The following is a 16,913-nucleotide window of genomic DNA, read 5'->3' as shown; positions in this document are numbered from 1 at the left end:
AGCGCACACTCCACTGACTAAAGCGCTTTCACGTGCAGAAAGAATAAACTGACAGTTGGTCGGAGGGAAGGTGGGGATGGGATGGCGGCTGAGTGTCCAAGGAAGCCAACCCAGATGGGCATCGCAGGGCGCAGAGGAATCCAGCAGACAGACGGGAGACGGGGGGGGGGAGAGAGGGAGGAAAAGATCCCATCCAGGGTAGGCTCTCCGCTTTTCCCTCTTTTCACCCTGGACGGGATCTCTTCCTTCCCCCCTCCCCGAGTCTCCCCTCTGTCTGCTGGCTTCCTCTGCGCCCTGCAATGCCCGGCGCCTCGTGAACATGGGTAGCGGCGATGTGATGCCTTTGCATCCGTATTGAGGTTGGCATGTTTCCGGTGGTGCTCTGGGAGGAGGGGGAATGATGGAGGGGAGGACGGCGGCGCGGCGGCCCGTGCCTAGAGCGGAGCCAAAAGAGGTCCGTGACGGTGGCTCGGAGCCGAACGGGAAGAAAAGGCGCTGCAGGCCTGGGGAGTGGGGGAGCGGGAGGAGCGCTGGTGGTTTGTTTTTGGGGTGGGGGGGCGTGACGGGGAAGGGGGTGACTGCGCGGAGAGGCTCAGAGGCGGACCGCGCAAGCTCCCTTTCCCAGCGCACGCCCCTCTCAGCACCGTCCCCATCGACTGCCAGGCGTATCCGCCTCTGAGCCTCTCCGTTTTGTTCCGAGAACGGGCTGCTTGGTGAGAGGAAAGGGAGCTCCCTGGGAAGCGAGAGCAGCGAAGAGGTGATGCAGTTGCAGAATTCCCCGACACTCGCTTTTTTTTAAAACCCAGCCTACCTCGTAGGGTTGTTGTTACGGGGCTAGACTAGGAAAGGCAGCCTCTCTCCCGTTTTCGAGAAAAAGTAAGGATGTCCATCTGGTAGAACAACCACCTGTGCAATTTGGTGGCGATCCGCGAATGTTCAAGCCATGTAATGCGTGGGAAGGCATAGAATAAAGTTAGCATACTTGAAGTGAAATAGGCTTTGGTTATGTTTAGGTTGCATTAGCTAAAATGTGCCAATACCATCCTTGTTGGTAAGAATTGTTGTCATGTTAGAAGAATGACTAAGGCTGACAGCCTAATCTACTCTGTATTAAATAAATAAAATGGATGGAAGGAAATGAAAGAATACAGAAAAGGTTGGTGAGGCATTTAGTGGCCTATGGATGAGAATGGTGGCTGTTTAGTAAGAAAATCTGTTTGGAATGTGCATATATATTCATATGTGGCCATAGCAAAATAATAAATAGAAATAAAAAAGCATGAGTGATTTTTACTGTTTTTGATGAAAGTGAGAGGATTAGTGAAGGCTTGGTGCAGCAAGGATCCCACTATCTTACTATTTTATTTTTCTTTATGTACACTGAGAGCATATTCACCAAAGACAAATTCCTTGTGTGTCCAATCACACTTGGCTAATAAACTATTCTATTCTATTTTACTCTACTCTATTCATTTCTATTTCAATTCTAACAAGGAGTTTAGCTTCTCTCTCTTGAAAATGTAAGCTGGCATAAGGCATTATAATGCAAGTCTCAAACAGTTCATTTAGTGACCAAAGTTACAATGGCATTGAAAAAAGTGTCTGATCACCATTTTCACACTTAGCGACCATTTTCACACTTAGCGACCATTTTCACACTTAGCGACCGTTGTAGCATCCTCATGGTCACGTGATCAAAATTTTGATGTTTGGCAACAGATTCCTATTTATGATGGTTTCAGTGTCCTGGGGTCATGTTTGACAAAATATAAAATTTTTAATCAAGCGCCCCCCCCCCCCCGGTCAATGGTGTCCCTCTTTACCAATCTGAAAATCTGGTCACCTTAATCTACCAGCCAATGCCACCTGGCTATTACCCGGGGGAGGGCCTTCTCTGTGGCAGCTCCGGCCCTCTGGAATGAACTCCCCGCAGGGATTCGGACCCTCATCTCTCTCCAGGCCTTCCGAAAAGCTGTCAAAACCTGGCTTTGTCGGCAGGCCTGGGGGTGATGAGTTCCCTCCCCTCTCGACATGTATGGTTGTGCGACTGTTGCCTACTTTTATTATTTGTATTTTGTCTTTTATGTTCCCCCTTTTTTCCCCCTTTGAATTGTTCGCCGCCCTGAGTCCTCCCGGAGAAGGGCGGCATACAAATAATAAAATACCAATACCAATACCAATATGTATATGCATTATCACTATTAATCATTTATTTGACTATAACTATTATCACTTCATTTTATACATAATACTCCAAGTTTAACTAAGTTTAACTTAATTTTTATTATAAGCTTTCATTACATCAACCTGTATCTTTCCAGTAATAATGCAGTCTTATGTCCCTTGCCATTTGTAGCATTAGTATTCTGATTACTTTCTTGGTGAGTCTTGTATGGGTTTCTCTTCGCAACTTGTTGCTCATTTCGTATCTTAGGAGAACTCGAAACCCTCCGTCTGCTCCTTCCATCAACTTGTCTTTGGTTACCACAGGTGTTTCTGTCAAGATTTCTCTTCTTACTTCCAATGGCAGATGTTGTTATTGATGGTGTTAAAATTATGATTGCAGAGATGTAAGCTGTTATTATTATTCCTTATTCATTAAACATGAAACTCAGTCAACTGAACATTCAAAAATGCATCACAAATACCATTGATTGGTGCTAATGGTTGATACGGGTTGCTGCCAATGTCCTAGGCATCAACCAAGTACCTTCTTAAAATATACGATGTTCCGAGCAGCGCAGTTTTTTGCAGTTCTGCTGGTGTTATTGTAGGAAGCTGCAATTTGTTGATGTACCTTATAAAATTCTTGGACATGATACCAAGTGTATGAAGACATTGAAGAATGAGGAATGCATGTCAAAGGTTCATCATGCTTGGAAGCTAAAAAACATGTAACTAAACAAGAAACCATCAATTGGAGCAAGAAATTATCAGCCAGTCTTTGACATTAAGTAATAAAGTAAAATGACTGTGAGTAGGAAAAAGAAGGGTGGTTAGAATGGAGGAAGAAAAGAAGAAATATAGTGACTGATCAAAGGGAAGGTCTTCCCATTTTTTCAACCATGCAAAAAATGGACAATATGTCAACACAAATGCAAACACATATTCACACAATTCCCTAAGTGACCTTGGGGTTTCTTTGTCTTGGTCTTTACATATGCCAAACTAAACTTGTAATTTCTCATCAACCACTTGTAGGTGAGTCAGTAATTCTTAGTAGTTAAGACAGATCTGATGTATCATGATCCCTGGACAATCTCCTTGAGTCTCACCCTTGAAAATTAATCCATAATGTAGTTTGGCTTTGGGATAATGTGCGGTGTGAACCCAGCTACTGAAATCTTCCAACTTGGGTTTATGGTTTAGCCTATTGTGTCAACCAGGCAGTGGTAGGATTCGTTTTTTTTTGCCACTGGTTCTGTGGGCGTGGCTTGGTGGGCGTGGCGAGGGAAAGGATACTGTGAAATCTTATTCCCACCCCACTTCTGGGGAAGGATACTGCAAAATCCCCATTTCCTCCCGATCAGCTGGGACTCGGGAGGCAGAAAATAGATGGGAGCGGGGCCACTCACTGGTGGTATTTACCGGTTCTCCGAACTACTCAAAATTTCCGTTACCAGTTCTCCAGAACTGGTCAGAACCTGCTGAATACCACCTCTGGAACCAGGCCACTGTGATTTATTCTACAACCATTACTGAAATGTACCATAGCTCAGTACAGGATGTGAAATCAGCTTCAGAATCCAGGATAATAGAATAACAGAGTTGGAAGGGACCTTGGAGGTCCTCTAGTATGTAATTTCAGAGAAATAGTTGTCCAGTCTCTTCTTAAAAGCCTCCACCCACAAATTATAAAGGCAAGATGTTCCACTGATTAATTGCTCTCCCTGTCAGGAAATTTCTCCTTACGATGTCTCTTTAAGCTTCCATCCATGATTCAGGAACTTGCCCTCAGGTGCAGCTCAGTAGGCTCATAAAAGTGTCCAAATTTTACATTTCATAGTAAAGTCAACGTTTATCTATTTAGCATATGGCGTAACATCCATGGAGTAACTAGCAATATATATTAACACCTCATAAAGTCAATGGAAGCCCAACAAATGAAACTGCAGTCAATCATAAACGTTAGTAGGAACAGAGAAATGATGTCATAATAGTCACACAGTCAGTGAGGAAACTCTATCTTTGTCCTTACAGCTGCTGAAATAGTTTTGGGTACGAAAGGCATAATTTTAGATAAAGTGGAGAACAGAAACACAGAGATGGTGCTAAAGAAAGGAGGAGGTGGTGGAAAGTGTTATATAATAAGGCTAAATCTGCTTTGGGGAGTGTAGATCAGTCATAGAATTGCAACGAAGAAAAGTCAGTCTCTTCCACGTCTAAATTGTCCAGGACAATCTCTTTGGGACTCTTCCATTGGCTTCAGGTAAGAGATACCTGGAAGATAAGTCTGATTAGATAAGGAATAGCAAAGCCAATCTTAAAGTATGTGACTCTGCAGGAACTTTTTTTTAAATTTATTTATTTTAATTAACAAACATGTAAAATACACACACACAAATTAGGCGTGCACCACATTTATACAATACAGTGCGAACAGGAACTTCCTGTTTTTTATATTAGCGATCATCAATCGATATCGCTCACCTTATATTATTTCCCTTTCTATTGTATTTCATTTAGATTTCACCATTCTTAATCCTCTTATTTTACTCATAACTATTATTTTGAGTGTTGTTATATTCTTTCATTGATTTTTGTTTCTTTCCTCCATTCACCTATACCATTTATCCCATATCTGGTAGAATTCTGATTCTTTCTTTCCCTGTATTTCTTTAGTTAATCCATTTCGGCACAGTCCATAATCTTTCTTATTATTTCTGCAGGAACTTTCTAATCTGCTTTTACTACGTAGCCTAAGCCGTGAGAAATGATAGAAATATTATATGTATTCAATTAATTCAGAATAGAACTGGAAGGGATGTTGGCAATCTTCTAGACCAGTGGTTCCCAAACTTGGCAACTTTAAGACTTGTGGACTTCAACTCCCAGAGTTCTCCAGCCAGAAGAGCTCACTGGAGAATTCTGGGAGTTGAAGTCCACAAGTCTTAAAGTTGCCAAGTTTGGGAACCACTGTTCTAGACCAACCCCCTGCTCAAGCAGGAGACCCTATACCCTTTCAGTCAAGTGATTGTCCAGTGATGGAGCCACCCACACCTTCTGGTGGCAAACTGTTCCACTGGTTAACTGTTCTCACTGTTAGGATGTATCTTCCTTGTTCTAAGTTGCTTCTCTCCTTGATTAGTTTCCATCCATTGTTTCATGTCTTGCTTTCGGGTGCTTTGGAAAATAAGTTGACCCCCTCTTCTTTGCGGCAGCCCCTCAAATATTAGAATACTGCTATCATGTCACCCCGAGTCCTTCTTTTCTCTAGACTAGCCATGCCTAAATCCTGCAGCCGTTTTCCTATAAGGATATGTATATGTCCTACATTTAGCTTAATCCTAGTTATGGCTTGCTCTAGCTTTCTAACATGGAGTAAAATGGCATACACATCCATAAGAGCCGAGGTGGCGCAGTGGTTAGGGTGCAGTACTGCAGGCAACTTCAGCTGACTGTTATCTGCAGTTCAGCGGTTCAAATCTCACCGGCTCAAGGTTGACTCAGCCTTCCATCCTTCCGAGGTGGGTGAAATGAGGACCCAGACTGTGGGGGCGATATGCTGACTCTGTAAACCGCTTACCTATGGAGCGGTATATAAGTCTAACTGCTATTGCTATTGCTATAAGAATGAATTCTATAAATAATCACACATAGTATAGTATAGAAAAGAAAGTACTAAATATATAAGTATATATTCAAGAGCAAGATATAAAGGGCGGGGGGAACATAGTTAGGATAGATTAGCGAAGGTAAGGGAATAAAAATGATGCTAAATTATATTTGGGTTTGCGGAAATACCATCCCAAGAAAATATAAACTGAAATTTGAAAGAAACACCTATAACAACAGAAAGAGAAAGGGAGAGAGAAGGAGAGAATGAGAGGAAGAGGAGGGTCCTTCTTTCTCTAGACTAGTCAAACCCAAATCTTGCAAATGTTCTTCGATAAGGACGCATATATGTACATGTCCTAGGTTTAGCTTAATTTAATCCTAGTTACGTCTTGGTCTAGCTGACAGGAAGAACATACAACCCCATGTATTCACAAGAACTAAGCCTATAGATACATAACGTATGTGCTAGAAATTCTGTTTAATACTGTGAAAAGAGTAGCAGAGATGGTTACATAGCCATACACATCAAATAAAATATACAGTGTACAATCACCCTGGGCCTTGCTCTTTAATGGTTTCTGTCACGGGAAACCGGTCCTCATTCTTAATGACCGTCACATCATGATCACATGATCAAAATTTGGGCTTTTTTACAACTGGCAGGTATTGACGATGGTTGCAATCACCCAGGGTCACCTGATCAACATTTGAGAATTCCCCCACCTGCTTCTGTCAAGCAAATTCAATGGGGGAAGCCAGTTAATGACCATGTGATTCGCTTAACGACCATGGGCTCAAAAGGTCATCAAACCAGGCGCGGCTCTCTTTAACAACCACCTTGTTAAGCAATGGTTCCCATTCCAGTTCTAAGTCGAGTATTACCTGTTGTTATGTTTAAGAGAATCCACTTCAGGCTAGCCTAATAATAGTAACCTCTCCTTATTTGGAGATGCAGAAGTCACCACCTGCTCAAAGGTGTACAGTGTTCAAGAGCAAAAGTCGAAGATTCAGGATGTTTCAAGTAGCTAGAAACATCCTGGTGACCGGCACCAACCGTGGAATTGGACTTGGACTGGTGAAAGAGCTGGTGAAATTGAACCCTTCTCCGGGCCATCTTTTTGCAACTTGTAGGAACCCTAGTAGACCTGAAGCTAAGGTATGTAGAAGACTAACCAGAGGTGGGTTCCTACCAGTTCGCACCTGTTCGGTAGAACCGGTTCGTCAAATCTACCGAACCGGTTAGAAGAGGTTTCACCAGTGGACCCGGAAAGCAGGCCACACCTACAGAAGAGGTTCTGAAATTTTTTGAAACCCACCACTGACACACACACACACACACAGAAAGAGAAAGAAAGGAAGAAAGAAAGAAATAAAAAAAGAAAAAAGAAAGAAAAAGTGAGAGATGAAAGAAAAAAAGGAAAAAGGGACAGAGAGACAAAAGAAAGGAAAGAGAGAGAGAGAGAGACAGAGAGAGAGAGAGAGACAGAGAGAGAAAACACATGGCCAGCAAGCCACTCCCACCAGGTCACATGGCCGGCAAGCCACTCCCACAAATGAGGCCACACCCACAGAATAGGTTCAAATTTTTTTTGAAACCCACCACTGAGACTAACCATAATTCAGCATCTTTCAGATATGAGCTGGGGTAATGTACGGATGTGGGCTTCCGTTGCAGGCATTAATGAACTGAGGCTTTTTTTTTTTTTGTGACAAATATTTATTTTATTTCTTTTAAAAAAAACACAAATATTTCATCATTTGTCAATCATTAAGACAGTGAAGTACAATTTTTTGTGTGTGTGCCCCTCCCTCCCTCCACCCCCCAACCCCCCTCCTCCTCCCCCCCCCGACTTCCCAGAACCCGTACACGGTATGGATTTTTAACTAACACAGTCTAAAATCTATTGAGAAAAAAGAGATAAAGAAATTAATGACATTCTACATTGACCTTAGCTTCTTCTGAACTAACTTTAAACAGTTTAAATCATTTCTGCTTAACCTTTTGGCAGGTCCACCATATATGATAATATGTAGCATCGAGAAAACCACACCTCAATGAACTGAGGCTTTTGAGACCAAAGTTTAAGCCAGGATTGTTTGAATCACAGTCCATTGCATTATGCAACATGGCTTTGGATTCAGACCAGTGGTGGGATTCATGTTTTTTTACTACCGGTTCTGTGGTTGTGGCTTAGTGGGCGTGGCAGGGGAAGGATACTGCAAAATCCGCATTCCTTCCCCACTCCCAAAATTTCCGCTACTGCTTCTCCAGAACCTGTCAGAATTGCCTGAATTACCACTCTGATTCAGACCTCGTGCAAAGATATACAGAACCAGAAAACTCGCCAATTTATATATCTCCTGGTTTGTTTTAAATGAATTTAACACAAAGAGCAACAATACAACCATGATAATATAAACAAAAAGAGATATATAAATAGCTAGTTCTAGTTAAAAAAAAACGTAGTCTGGAAATTATAATAAAGTTAAAGGTTTCCCTTCCACATATGTGCTAGTCTTTCCCGACTCTAGGGGGCGGTGCTGATCTTCGTTTCAAAGCCAAAGAGCCAGCACTGTCCGAAGACATCTCTGTGGTCATGTGGCCGGCATGACTAAATGCCAAAGGCGCATGGAGCGCTGTTACCTTCCCAATAAAGGTGGTTCCTATTTTTCTACTTACATTTTTACATGCTTTCGAACTGCTAAGTTGGCAGAAGCTGGGACAAGTAACGGGAGCTCACTCCATTATGCAGCGCTAGGGATTCGAACCGCCAAATTGCCGACATTTATGATCAACAAGCCACTGAGCCACCGCGTCCCTCTGGAAATTATAATACCTGCTGATAACAACAATCCATTGGAATATCCTGCTATAAAGGAATTGAAGAGGGGTGTGGTGGGTTAGAGGTGAAAATGCTTGCCTCCCACTTGGAAGGTTGAGAGTTCAATCCCAGGCAGCAGCAGATATTTTGCTATCAGGCCACAAAGACAAAATGTTTAAAGTTTAAAGTTTAATAACATTTATATGCCGCCCAATCCCGTAGGACTCTGGGATGCAAATATCTGATGCAAACTTGAATTGAATTGAATTGAATTTCCTTTATTTGTATGCCGCCCTTTTCCCTGGGGGGACTCAGGGTGGCTCACAATTCAAAAAGGGAGGGGGGAAGACAAACAGTATTCCAATATGGAAACAATACAACATATTAAAAGAGAGCACAACAGTCACACAATTCGGGTGGGGTTGGAATCTTAACCCCACTTAAACTCCATGTAGACCTCAGGAAAGGTAAATTCAAAGCCTGAATAAAAGGGTTTAAAGAGTTATAAAAAGGAGGAAAAAAATCTGCTATATTGGAATTGAGATTGCAGGTGATACTTTTTAAAAATATATTTTATCCATTCAACCCGTTCTTTTTAACATTTTCTTTCTCAATTGCAGGCTTTGCAGAATTTGGCTAGTCAGCACAACAACATTAACATCGTTCAGTTAGGTATGGGATTTTTATTCTCTGGGTAATTGTAATGAAAGCCACAAAACATGATCATATTTATCATCATGAGTATATAAAAATCAAATGCAATTAATTGTCAGTTTGGGATTTTTTTAATACTCGTTTCTCTAGCACACATGTTGAGTTGAACAGGTGAATAGTTTTTTTTTCCAATGGAGCTAGTTCTCTTATGACCTGAGGGAATAAATGGGGAACTCATCAAATTTGAAGATGACACCAAGCTGGCAGGAATAGCCAACACTCCAGAAGATAGGCTAAAGATACAGAAGGATCTTGACAAACGTGAACATTGGGCACTATCTAATAAAATGAAATTCAATGGTGAAAAGAGGAAGGTTCTACATTTAGGCAAGAAAAATGAAATGCCCAGGTACAGTATAGGTGGTACCTTGCTCAATAGTAGTAACTGTGAGAGGGATCTTGAAGTCCTAGTGGACAATCATTTAAATATGAGCCAGCAGTGTGCAGCAGCTGCCAAAAAAGCCAACACAGTTCTAGGCTGCATAAAGAGAGGGATAGAATCAAGATCACGTGAAGTGTTAATACCACTTTATAATGCTTTGGTAAGGCCACACTTGGAATATTGCATTCAGTTTTGGTTACCACGATGTAGAAAAGATGTGGAGACTCTAGAAAGTGAAGAGAAGAGCAACAAAGATGATTAGGGGACTAGCGACTAAAACATATGAAGAACGGTTGCAGGAACTGAATATGTCTAGTTTAAGAGAAAAAAGGACTAGGGGAGACATGATAGCACTGTTCCAATATCTCAGGGAATGCCAAAAAGAAGAGGGAGTCAAACTTATGAAGTTTTTCACACTTAAATCATGGCATGAATAATTGTTTAAATGGAACAAATCTTCTGAAGATTTGTCTTGTTTAGAATTTATAGAAAAGGGCAATTCCACACTTGCAAGATTTTGTTAATTTAGTCTTACAGCAGATAGCACCACTACAGCTAATCCTCAACTTGCGATCATTAATTTAGTGACTGTTCAAACTTACAACGGCACTGAAAAATGTGACTTATGACTGTTGTCACATTTATGACCATGGCAACATATCCTTGGCCATGTGATCAGAATTTGGACCCTTGGCAACTGGCATGTATTTATGACGATTGCAGTCTTCCACGGACATGGAATCACTTTCTTTTGATCACCTGACAAAGCAAAGTCAATGGGGAAACCAAGTTCATTTAACAAGTGTTACTGACTTAACAGTTTTAGTGATTCACTTAACAGCTGCACCAAGAAAAGTTGTAAAATGGGGCAAAATTCCCTTAACAACTGTCTGGCTTAGCAATCGAAATTTTGGGGACAATTGAGGTTGTAAGTTGAGGACTGCCTATTCTCCTGTTGTGATAGTCTGTGCTATCTCACAAAAAATGACCGGCTCGGTACAGCAAACAAACAGGACAGGTCCAGAGTCCAACAGGTAGTTAGAACTGGGGGGGGGGGAATCACCTGTCTGCCTTCCATTGAGGACCTGTACACTGCAAGGATCAGAAGGAGGACTGAGAAAATATCTACCGACCCCTCACATCCTGGACGTTTTCAACTGCTCCCCTTGGGACGTCACTAAACAGCATTGCATGGCAAAACAATTAGACAGAAAGACACTTTTTTTCCTACAGCACTGTCTTGTGTCTAAGGATATTGACCTTGTTTTATGGCTATAGAAGTATTATTCTTCTTTCGTCTTCTTTATTACCACCTCTTATTGGCATCATATTGTGATTATTATTACTCTGCTGCTTTTCCTGTACATTGAGAGTTTCTGCACCAGAGACAAATTCCTTGTGTGTCTAATCACACTTGGCTAATTAATTCTGTTTTCTGTTCTGTTCTGTCCTGTCCTGTTCGGGTTCCTGTTCCTGTTCCTGTTCCTGTTCCTGTTCCGGTTCCGGTTCCGTTCTGTTCCTGTTCTGTTCTGTTATCATGGTCCCAGTCTACTCCTGTTCTATTCTACTCTTCTACTCTACTGTTTTACTCTACTACCTTACCCTACCCTACTCTACTTTACCCTACTCTACCCTACCCTACACTACTCTACTCCACTCCATTCCAAAAACCTAGCCTCAATCTTCCAAGTCAGGAAGTACCGTTCCACCCCTCATTTTTCCATGCTTGAACACTAGGGAAGGTCCCTTCTGAGATACTTTTGCTACCCCTCCTCCTTTTGATTCAAATGTTTCATTTAAAAGGTAAAAGGTTCCATGTCCAGTCATGTCTGACGCTAGGGTACAGTGCTCATCTCCTTTTCTTGGCCTAGGGAGACAGCGTTGTCTGAAGACAATTTCCATGGACATGTGGTCAGCATAGCTATCTGTCAAAAGGTGCCCAGAATGCTGTTTTTGTTCCAACTGAAGTGGTACCTATTTATCTACTTGCATTCGCAATCTTTGGAACTGCTAGGTGGGCAAATTTCCGTGACCCGTCAAAACCGCGGAGGACAAAATCGCGCTCGACGAAAGCGTGCATTTGACGTCATCACAGTGCGATGAAAAAAATAAAAAATTGAAATAAAATTAAAATTAAAGCAAGCCGATTCACATAAAGGTAAGGGTTAGGTTTAGGGTTAGGGTTAGGGTTAGGTTAAGGGTTAGGGTTAGGTTTAGAGTGTTAGGGTTACGTTTAGCGTTAGGTTAAGGGTTAGCGTTAGGTTTAGCGTTAGGTTAAGGGTTACGTTTAGGGTTAGATTTAGGGTTAGGTTAAGGGTTAGGTTTAGGGTTAGGTTTAGGGTTAGGTTTGGGGGGGTTAGGGTAAGGTTTTCGCTTTATTTTTACATTTTTCGATCACAGCGCGATGTTTTCGTCGCGCTGTGATGACATCAAATGCGCGCTTTCGTCGAGCGCGATTTTGTCCTCCGCGGTTTTGTGGTGGAACCCAAATTTCATTTATGAGATTGTTGTCTAGGCTGCAAGTTTTTCTCTGAAGGTCTTTTCTTTTCCATTATACGTTACCTGCCCTCATCAAAGTAGGGACCAAGTCATTTTTACTGATACCTGTGTTATTAGCTTTCTTTTGTATGTGGTAGATACGACAGACCTTTCCAGTATAAAGCAAGCTGCGTCAGAAGTGGAGTCCCATCTGAAAGGACAAGGGCTGAATCTGCTAATCAACAACGCTGGCAGAACCTCCCAAGCCTTTTTGCTGGAAAATGTCGATCAGGAAGATATGCTATTGTCATACAAGACCAATGCAGTGGGGCCCCTCCTAGTTGTCAAAGTAAGTCTGGTTTAGGTGCTGTATAGCAGGGACGTGCAGTCACTAGAGGCAAGGGAGGCGGGGCCTCACCAGTCTCCTGAGGGAAAGGAAAGAATTTTAAAGAATTTTTAAAAAATAATTAAAGCCAGGATAGTTGCTACCAGATTCCAAGTCACAGTGGCTTGGTGTCTGCTTAGTGTTAACCAAAGCAGGAGGCGACAGAACTCGGGGCCTCCTTTGCATAAGGAATTTTTCACCTTTTAAAAGTTAAGAAAGAGTTAAAAAGCAAAAAAATTCATATGCAAATGAGGCACTGATTCTTCCGCCTCCTGATCTGGGAGCAGCGAATCATGCCTTGTTGTTGCAATTGAGCACGCTTACGTTGGGCGGGTCCGCGTCTTGAGGACCACAGTCCGGGAATTCCTCTCCTCGATCCCCCCTCCTGGGCCCTTAAGTCGGAGACCTGCATGTCTGGTTCATCCAGACGCGCAAGGCAAGGGCGCGGGGAAACGGAGCTAAAGGGGAGGGAGGTCAGCACGCCCGGGTCAGCGTGGCGTGATGCTCCGGCAGCGGAGGAGAAATACCTTCGATTTCTTCACGTGGTTTTTTCCCCCAGCTCAGCCGGGGAAGGTGGAAAAGCTCCCCGGAGTCCTTGCTCCGCCGGTAGCACATGTCAGGTTGCAATTGTGGATTTCCACGTGCCTTTCTCCGTAGAAAGTCAGACACTGACTTTCAGTGGCCCGAGTCTTTTGGAAAGTCCTGCGGAGGGGACAGAGGAGGCGGGCGGGCGAGGCGGCAGAGCGCGGCAGCAGCGAGAAGCAACACCCCCACCGCTGTGTCCTACAGGTGTCTCACATTTATGTCCGCCATAAACACGAGACGCCTGTCGGACACAGCGGCGGGGACGTTGCTTCTCGCCGCTGCTGCGCTCTTGCCTCACCAACGGTAACCCTCACCGCATGTCACTGCTGTATAGATATTCCAAAAAGGTCAACCTTGAGCCAATGGGATCAGAGGTGGCACCAAGAAAAAATACCATGACTTGGGAAATAAAAAATGCCAGTGAGAATAAAACCAGGGATCTCAAGTAGACTCAGGAAGAAGAGAAATGTAATATTTCAGCCCACTGTTTCATATGTATTTTAGGAATTCCTGCCTCTCCTGAAGAAGGCTGCCAAGGAGACCACACAAGAAAACCTGGGAGGCAGCAAGGCAGTTGTTGTCAACGTATCTTCCGTCGTTGGCTCCATTGGGCAGGGTTTTACAAGCCTAACAGTACCAGTTCCTCCAATGTACCAATATCGTGCCAGCAAGGTAATTCAGAAATCTTGTTATTTTGAACATAATCAACGAGATACTCCAAGATGTCTCTAGCTCCTCTTGGGTCAATCTCTGGCTCCAGTAGCCTCTGAGCAATGTGAAATCTTTGTAAAGTGAAACTGGACCTGGGACTAAGGTCCAGAAGCTGTGTGACCATCAGGGAAAAACTCATTAAAGTGATAATGAAAATGATGATGAAAACTCAGGCCCACACATGGAAGTCCGGTTATACTGATTTATTGAGGATGGACAGCCTAGGTAACATCTTCAGCAGAGTTTAGGAGATGTCAGTGTTAATGTTCTTCTGCTTATAAGGGCTTTGTGTGGTCAGTAGAGCTTGTGTCACATCAGGTGAGAGTCATGTCAGACGAGGGTCTTCTGATGGTCTTATGATGGGAAGGTGTGGGTCACATCAACTGAGGGTCTGGTCTTTTGATGGGTCTTGTGATGGATCTGACAACCCAAGTTGACCCACACCTGACCCATGACAAGACTTATCAGAAGACAAGATCCTCACTGGATGCAACCCAAACCTACCCATCACAAGTCCCACCACAAGACTCTCGCCTTACATGACTCTGACCTGATGTGACCTCCCAATCGCAAGACCTACTCATCACACAAAGCCCTTATAAGCAGAAGAACACCAACACTGACATTCTCTAAACTCTGCTGAAGATGTTACCATGTCTGGTTAACAAAATGTTTGGAAGCCAACCCACAAGCTTGGAGAATAAACCTTCACTCTCAAACTTCACTCTTTGAGTTGTGTCCAGTGAGGGTCTTTTGATGGGTCTTCTGATGGGTCAGGTGTGGATCAACTTGGGTCATTGTAAGACCCATCAGAAGACAAGAGCCTCACTTGACGCAGCCCACACTTACCCATCACAAGACCCTCATCTGACATGATCCTCACCTGATATGACCTCCCAATCACAAGACCTACTGACCACATTGCCTTCTAAGCAGAAGAACACCAACACGGACATCTGCTAAACTCTGCTGAAGATGTTACCTGGTTTGGTAATGAAACATTCATAAGGCTCAGAGAATGAACCTTCACTCTCATCCTACACCTGTGTTAAAGATATTCCCCAGTATTGCAAACTGATTTCTTACTAAATGCCTATGCACAGGAATCTTTTCAATTGGGATTAACACCTGCCTGGAGCTAGATGGGGGCCCACAGCGCTCAAGTAGGGTTGGACTTAAGTTTGCTTGCGGCTATGTAGGGATTCTAGGCTGATCCCTCTTTTCATCCCCCCCCCCAGGTTCCTCCATTCATTCTCTCTCGCTTTGTTTCGTAGACAGCGCTGAACATGATCAATGCCTGCCTTGCAGAGGAACTGAAAAAAGATGGAATTGTATGTGTTCTGCTCCATCCTGGATGGGTGAAGACTGACATGGGAACAGATCTGGTACTATTAGGTGGCATGGGGAGGGGGATGTTTCTTATAAATATTCTCAAAAATTTGGAAATGTAGTAATTGAGAGCCAGTTTGATGCAGTCACCCAGCTGGCTTTCATGCCCAACCCTGTCATTTGTGCCTAAGGTGGGATTAGAACTCACTATCTCCTAGTGATTGTCCCAAGGTCACCCAACAGGAACTGAAAAAAGATGGAATTGCATGTGTTCTGCTCCATGCAGGATGGGGAAAACTGACATGGGATCAGAACAGGTGGCGGTGGGGAATAATGTATATTCTCAAAAAATTGGAAATTTAGTAATTGAGAGCCAGTTTGGTCTAGTCACCCAAGTGGCTTTTATGCCTAAACCAGGACTAGAACTCAGCATCAACTGATCATTGGCCAAACGTCACCCAATTAGCTTTCATGCTTAAGGTGGGACTAGAACTCACCATCTCCTGATGATTGGCCAAAGGTCACCCAAGTAGCTTTCATGCCTAAGGCAAGACTAGAACTCACCATCTCCTGATGATTGGCCAAAGGTCACCCAAGTAGCTTTCATGTTAAGGTGGGACTAGAACTCGCCATCTCCTGATGATTGGCCCAAAGTCACTAACCAGGTTTCTAGTCCCAGGGTGCGAATTGAATTGAAAATTAAATCTTAAATAATAACAACAGCAAGAATAATGTAAACCTCCAGGCACCAGGCTTGTATCTATGCAGAAGCAAAAAAATATTGGACTAAAATACATACGTGGCTGGAAAAGATGATACAACAAGATATTGACTTGAACCTGAAATATTTTTGCTGCAGATTTTACCAGGAAATTATAGTAAAGAAAATGTATATTTGATTATTCATGTTATAGCAGCAGCCAGGATTGTATTTCCACAAAACTGGAAAAGTGAAGAGATCCCTACAGAGGAGAATGTGATTAGGAAAATATTAGAATGTGCAGAAATGAACAGATTGACACTGACAATTAAAGAGAAAGAACAAGGATTATTATACAATTTGGGAATCTTTTTACCAGTGGTTGGAGAATAGACATAAGAATTAATAGTAAAAGAAGTTATCTAAAGTATAGGAAATGTATTAATAGTTAATATAATTAATAGAGTGAAATAAATCACAATGGGATTGTTATAATATTAGATACTTAAGATATTGAAAATTAAGCCAAGATGAGATTAAATAAGGAATAACATTGCATATTTTAATGTCAGCATAAAATATTTGTACCTAGACAACACGCTGGTTAATGGAAAATGGATTTTCTATGTAAAAATAAAATTTAAAATAATAAGAATAATAATAAACAAACTGATGGGAACATAAGCTTGAAAAATTCACCGAAAATCAGATGGTCAAGATCTTGTGGGATTTCCGTATACAAACAGACAAAATACTGGCGCATAATACACCAGACATCACACCAGTTGAGAAAAATAAGGTCACAATCATAGACATCGCAATACCAGGTGATAGCAGGGTCGCCGAGAAGGAACATGAAAAAATTGCAAAATACCAGGACTTAAAAATCGAAATTCAACGACTATGGCACAAACCAGCAGTGGTAATTGGCACACTGGGTGCTATTCCAAAAGCACTGGAATTACATTTAAAACAGTTAAAAATTGACAAAATCACCATCTGTCAAATGCAAAAAGCCGCACTGCTTGG

General features: G+C 42.5%; 1 protein-coding gene across 2 annotated transcripts in view; it reads left to right on the top strand.

Annotated features, from left to right (window-relative positions):
- The first annotated feature begins 6,622 nt into the window (after positions 1–6,622).
- LOC148042802 (uncharacterized) overlaps positions 6,623–16,913 on the top strand; it is a 41,230-nt gene continuing 30,939 nt past the window's right edge. Inside the window, exons 1-5 of one of the 2 annotated variants that reach the window (XM_087729041.1) lie at positions 6,623–6,934; positions 9,221–9,272; positions 12,333–12,523; positions 13,649–13,816; positions 15,130–15,240. In XM_087729041.1, coding sequence (XP_087585167.1) covers positions 6,728–6,934; positions 9,221–9,272; positions 12,333–12,523; positions 13,649–13,816; positions 15,130–15,240 — 729 coding nt within the window. In that variant the 5' untranslated portion in view covers positions 6,623–6,727. The remainder of the gene's footprint in view (positions 6,935–9,220; positions 9,273–12,332; positions 12,524–13,648; positions 13,817–15,129; positions 15,241–16,913) is intronic. The other variant, XM_087729040.1, reaches the window with a different exon arrangement.

This window comes from Thamnophis sirtalis, unplaced genomic scaffold, assembly GCF_051295495.1.
Source record: "Thamnophis sirtalis isolate CommonGarterSnake01/CBP01778 unplaced genomic scaffold, rThaSir2_p1.2 scaffold_14, whole genome shotgun sequence".
In the NCBI taxonomy this organism is placed as follows: Eukaryota; Metazoa; Chordata; class Lepidosauria; order Squamata; family Natricidae; genus Thamnophis; species Thamnophis sirtalis.
Note: the sequence above shows the minus strand (reverse complement) of the source record. Positions and strands in the feature narration are given on the sequence as shown.